This window comes from Rhea americana, unplaced genomic scaffold, assembly GCF_003343005.1.
Source record: "Rhea americana isolate MKP2758 unplaced genomic scaffold, rheAme1 scaffold_178, whole genome shotgun sequence".
NCBI classification, from domain to species: Eukaryota; Metazoa; Chordata; class Aves; order Rheiformes; family Rheidae; genus Rhea; species Rhea americana.
In genome coordinates this window covers 1,593,927-1,599,251 of record NW_028185905.1, presented here as the reverse complement: position 1 = coordinate 1,599,251, position 5,325 = coordinate 1,593,927, and the positions used below count along the sequence as shown (strand labels likewise).

The 5,325-nt window shown below is 67.8% G+C and overlaps 1 protein-coding gene across 1 annotated transcript in view; it reads right to left on the bottom strand.

Moving 5' to 3' along the window:
- STRC (stereocilin) overlaps positions 1 to 3,956 on the bottom strand; it is an 11,771-nt gene extending 7,815 nt beyond the window's left edge. The window contains exons 1-7 of the mRNA XM_085301599.1: positions 3,815 to 3,956; positions 2,965 to 3,603; positions 2,857 to 2,881; positions 1,321 to 2,248; positions 938 to 1,000; positions 701 to 811; positions 161 to 327 (exon numbers count right to left, since the gene is read on the bottom strand). Coding sequence (XP_085157725.1) covers positions 161 to 327; positions 701 to 811; positions 938 to 1,000; positions 1,321 to 2,248; positions 2,857 to 2,881; positions 2,965 to 3,603; positions 3,815 to 3,956 — 2,075 coding nt within the window. The remainder of the gene's footprint in view (positions 1 to 160; positions 328 to 700; positions 812 to 937; positions 1,001 to 1,320; positions 2,249 to 2,856; positions 2,882 to 2,964; positions 3,604 to 3,814) is intronic.
- Between the last annotated feature and the right edge of the window lie 1,369 nt (positions 3,957 to 5,325).

The following is a 5,325-nucleotide window of genomic DNA, read 5'->3' as shown; positions in this document are numbered from 1 at the left end:
GGGTCTCCACAGGGACAGGGCAGCTCAGTGGCAGGGGCTCTGCAGGGCACAGGRCAGCTTGGGGCTGGGTTGGGGTCTCCGCAGGGACAGGGTGGCTTGTGGCACAGGATGGAGCAGGGCCATGGCACGCACGCAGGCAGCTCAACACAGCTCTGCTTACACAGTCTCGTTGGCCAGGAGGGCTGGTGGGAACCTCATGATGTCGGTCACAGCCATGAAGGGGACAAATTGTGACAGGTCGACAAACAACTGWGGGGTGAGATGAGGAAAGCTGCGAAGCAGCAGTGAGGCCAGAGACTGCAGCGCTTCCTCTCTGGATGGCAGCACCTGCAAATCTGCAGTGAGCATGAACTCCGGCAGAGCTCAGCCCCAGGTACCCAGCACAGGTCCAGTGCTGCTGTGATGGGTCCGGCCYGGCCGTGGCCCCAGGAGAGCACCCCATCATGGATCTTGCACCTCCCCAGCACTAGCTTTGCACCCCTGTGCTTGGGCTCTGCACCCCATGGGATCTGCACCTCCCATATGGGCTGTGCAGCCCAGAGTGCTGCACTCCCTCATGTGCAGGCTCTGCATCTCCACGCATGGGCTCTGCACCCACAGCATGCAGACTGTGGGTCTGCACCCCCTCGTGTGGGCTCTGCCCCTGCTGTGTGCAGGCTCTGCACCCCCAGCCTGGCCCAGCCCCTCTAACCACATCCACTTGCAGCCGGTGCCAGGAGCGATGCAGCAGGGTCAGGAAACGCTGCATGGCCTCACTCTCTGCTGAGAGCAGCAGCTGGTGAAGGCTCTCCCGYGGCATCTGCAGGTACTCCTGTGGGGAGAGGCAGCTCAGGCCCTGCACCTGCATGACGGCTGCAGGAACTGGGGCCAGAGGAGGGGCACAGGCACTGCAGGGCACTCCAAGGGCTGCTGCTAGTCCCACTGGCAGAGGCAGTACCTGCAGGAGGATCTCCAGCACTGGGGTCCCCTCGTCCTCCTGGAGCAGGTCCCAGAGCACGGGCTGCAGCAGAGCACGACTTAGCTCCTGTCCCTGCCCAGACCTTCTCCAGCGCTTGTCGCCCCACGGCAGATCCGGGGAGCCTCGGAGCAGGGCGGCTGAAGCAGGGGCAAGGGGAGGAGCAGGGCAGCAGCCTGTCCCGGGCTCGCTGCTCCCACCCCGGAGCCAAGCAGGGGACCCCCAGGTGACTCTGCTGTGGCAGGCAGGGCCCCGGCATGTGGCCGTCCTAGGGACCAAGGGCCATCCCCGCCATCCCCGCAGGCTACGAGGGCTCCCCCAGGGCCTGGTGGCTCCGGATGCTTGCTGCCCCCCAACTGACTCACGCTGAAGCAGGTCAGCAGCTCCTTCCTGGCAGAGGCCGGGTGCTCCTGCTGCAGGTAGCGTCCCACAGCGYGCAGGATGCCGCCAGAGGCGTTGGCCCGCAGCGAGCCCCAGAAAGAGGTGTTGTCCATGAGGCTGGAGAGCAGGATGGCCTCGCTCAGTGGCTTCCCAGCTGCCTGCCACAGTGTTTCTGGGCCAAAGAGGGCCAGGACCAAGTCGAGCAGGCGCAGGAGGTAGCCGGCATGGGGGAGCCAGCCGGGAGCTGCCCCCCGGCAGCGGGCAAGCTGTGACGCCAGCCCCAGCAGGTAGGCAGCGGGGCCCGGCCCAGGGGGCAGTGGCAGCAGGGCCAGCAGCTGCTGCAGGAGGCAGCGTGCCCTGGGCCGGGCGCCCTGGCAGCGTCCCGGTGCCCCCGGCCGGGGACGCCCCAGCGGCCGTGCAACGGAGGCATTGGCACGCGCCAGCTCCCCGGAGGTGCTGGCGCTCGCGGCCTGGCCAGCACAGAGCTCCTCCAGCAAGAGCTGCTGGGGGCCTGGGGTCTCCCTCAGGGAGACATTGCTGCAGACAGCGGCATTGAACTCGGCAGGAAAGTGCTCCTGGCAGGCTCGGGCCCACGCGGAGTCCCCTGGGAGGTACCAGCCCGCGTCCGAGCAGGCGGCCCCCAGGTCTGCGGGACGCTGGCTGGAGCCCCTGGAGCTGTTGAAGAGGTTGCAGTAGAGATAAACAGTGAAGTTGGAGATGCCGGGCAGCTCCAGGATGCTGTTGTTGCACGCAGCCTCCAGGACAGGTCTCCAGAGCGAGGGCTCGCCGGGCGGCACGGCCGCGTTCCTGGGGACGGGCTGGAGGCAGCCAGTGAGGGGCGGCGGGGCCGGGAGTGCCCCGGCCGTGAAGCCCAGGGCCCGGGAGTCCCAGCTGACGTTGTGGAGGAAGCCCCTGCGGGCAGTGACCAGGTCAGTGTCGGCACTGCCTGCCGCAGCCCTGCTGCCCCAGGAGAAGCCACTTGCCTGGTGCCTTGGTGCTGCAACGCCTGCATGGCTCATCCCTTCCCCTCCCGCGGGGACGTGGAGCACCGCATGGCTCATCCCATCCCAACCCGCCAGGACACGGAGCACCGCACAGCTCATCCCATCCCGTCCCGCCAGGACACCGAGCGCCACATGGCTCGTCCCATCCCGTCCCATCAGGACAGGGAGCACCACGCACTGCTCATCCCATTCCCTCCCATCGGGATGCCAAGCATCATCCCATCCGGCCCTGCACAGTGCGCACAGGTAGCACCTCATGCTGCCCAGCCACTGTCGCCGCAGCCTTTGCTGGCCCTGCTGGACAGCAAAGTACTGGGCTGTGTGGGGGGCCCGGGCCCCCRGGCGTGGGGGTCTGGGCCCCCAGCATGGTGGGGGCAGCAGCCTCGCAGCACGCCACCCCAGCCGGACGCCTGCCCTGGCGAAGCCGGCTGGGCGCTCTCGGCAGAGGCTCCTCCGCTGGCGCACCCCGTGGACTGGCGCGGTGGGCGCTCTGTTCCCGCAGCTCCCCCGACTCACCAGAGCAGGAGCTGCTGCAGGGTCCCTGCAGGCCGAGGGCGAGCGTGAGCGCGGCGGCCGCAGGAGCGCGGGCGCCCACCGGTGCCGGTGGCTGCCGGAGCCGCTCACCTGTGGGGCAGCGCCCATCCCCATCGAGGTGCGGGATGCGGAGCACCAGTGAGGCCTCACGCACCAGGGCGCCCCGCACATGGGACACGCTCCTCTGGAGGCGGCCGTAGAGCCCACGGCCCGCGGCCCGCGCCAGTCTCCGCCACAGCACCTCCAGCGCCATCCACGCCACCCCGCCGGGCTCCGCCGCCGGTGCTGGGCGGGGGCTCTGCAGCCCAGCCCCCTCTGCATCCAGCACCCTGGCCACCAGCGCCTGTCCCAGTGCCTCAGCCAAGCTGCCGAGCAGCCGCCAGTGCAGCCGGGGGTCTCCGGGGGGCCGCTGTGGCTGCAGCGTGGGTCCCCCCAGCTCACCCGCCCGCACCAGGCGCTCCAGGAGCCTGGTGAAGTTGTGCAGGAAGCTGGACAGCCCGCTCTCACCTTGCTGGGTGCCCTGAGGGGTCTGAGTGGGTTGTGCACCCACTGCAGRCGGGACCCCCAGCGCCTCCAGGCCTACAAGCAGGCTCTGCACCAGGGCCAGCGTCTTCCCCAGCTGCTGCGCTTGGGCTCGCAGCCCAGTGCCACTGAAATGCAGGCTGGCCCGGGGCTCCAGAAAGGACACAAGGTCTCGGGGCACGGTGCTGTTGCCTCCCGAGGCAGCTCCTGCAGGGCAGGGGCAAGCTTGCTGGCGCGCTGCCCAGCACAGCCCCCTGCCAGCCACCCCAGAGCCCCACCAGCATCCGTGGRGGTGCCCCCTCCACCGCTCTAGCGGTGTCTGCTCCAGAGGGGCCCCTCCACCTCCCCGGCCATCCCTGCAACCCCATGCTGAGAGACCTCATCCCTCCAGGGCTCAGCAAAACTTTCCTGTCCTCACCGCACAGAGCCAACAGCATCGCCAGCAGTAGTGCAGGCACCAGCAGCACCTGCTCTTCAAGAGCACCTTCAGCCTTCTGTGCAGCTCTACCACATTCCAGCACCCAAGACCACCCGCCTGGTCCCCAGAGCTGCCCAGGCATGAATCTCCTATGAGTGCACCCAAGTTTGGGAGCTACCTGTTCCGCAATGCCAAAACGTGCAGGGCAGCCTGCACTGCAGAAATGGGATCTCTGCCACTGGGAGCCAGCACCCAGCCTGCAGCCCCTCCGCAGCACCCCAGCAGCAGCAAAGTGTGCAGGGGCTGAGTGCACAGGGAGGATCCTGGGGTCCTGCTCCAGCTCAGCAGGGTCTATGGGGTCTGCAGGGCTGTGCACACTCACCGGAGCTGGGCTCCCACCACAACAGCAGAAGCAGCATCCAGGCACMGCGAAGGCAAGTACCCATTTCCATGTCAAGCGGCTGGCAGAAGCCTCCAGCAGCCCACACTGAGGAGCTGGTGGCAATGAGGAAGATTCAGCCGGACTGCGTGGATGAGCTGGATACCACAAAGCAAGACTTACGCCACCACAGGAGACYGCAGCAGTTGCTGGAGCTCACCTGATGCCTTTCTGCAGCCCAACCATCACATGCACCTGGGAGGGATGAGCCTGACTCGGGCTCACCTTACACTTTCCACTGGCAGAGAGGGAGGGACAGTCGGGGTACCCAGGAGTGCAAGACTGACAAGGACAGACCGAAGAGGCCCCACTGGGCCTGTTGTGCCCTGACCAGTGCTGGCTGGCTGCTGCAGTGGTGCCCACACCACCCAGGTCCCAGCCTCAGCCTGTTTCACACCCTGCAGGAACAGGGGGGAACAACTTCCCCCTCTGATAGAGGCACCCCTGCAAGCCTCCTGCCCCACACATAGCACCCTTTCCAGGCCCCACAGAGCCAACTGAGAGGGAGCTGTGCCACAGGTCGCTCCCCACTTGCCCAGCCCCAGCCCCAGCCCTGCACCATCCTGCTCACAGCATTTCCACTGTCTGGCAGCGCAGCACAGCACAGCAGAGGAGCTCGCCTGGCACCGCACCGTCCCCGAGTCCGACAGCCCCCGTATGCAGGGCTGTAACCCAAGGCAGCGCGACTGCCTGCCCCTCTGCCCAGACAATGCCCAGGCTACTGCATTATTGATGCCAGGAACCCGCCTGCTCGGTGCTGCACACTGCGCAGTAATGGGTGAGCTGAAACCACCTGGTCTCAGCGGAAACCGGCCTGTGCCAAGGAGCCAGGCTGGGCAGCTGGACAGTGGCCAGCACAAGCTGACCAGGACCCCGAGGCAGCACAGGCTGCAGGGTGTAACCCCCTCCCTGGCTGCTGTGCGCGGCTCACCAGGGTCAGGCCGCTCTCAGCTGTCCGCAGCCGGGCCGGGCCAGGGCCGGGCCAGGCCGGGAGGGGACGAGGCGAGCCCGGGCCAGTCTGGGCCGGGGCGGGAGGGGACGAGGCGGGCCGGTGCCGGGCTGGAAGGGGACG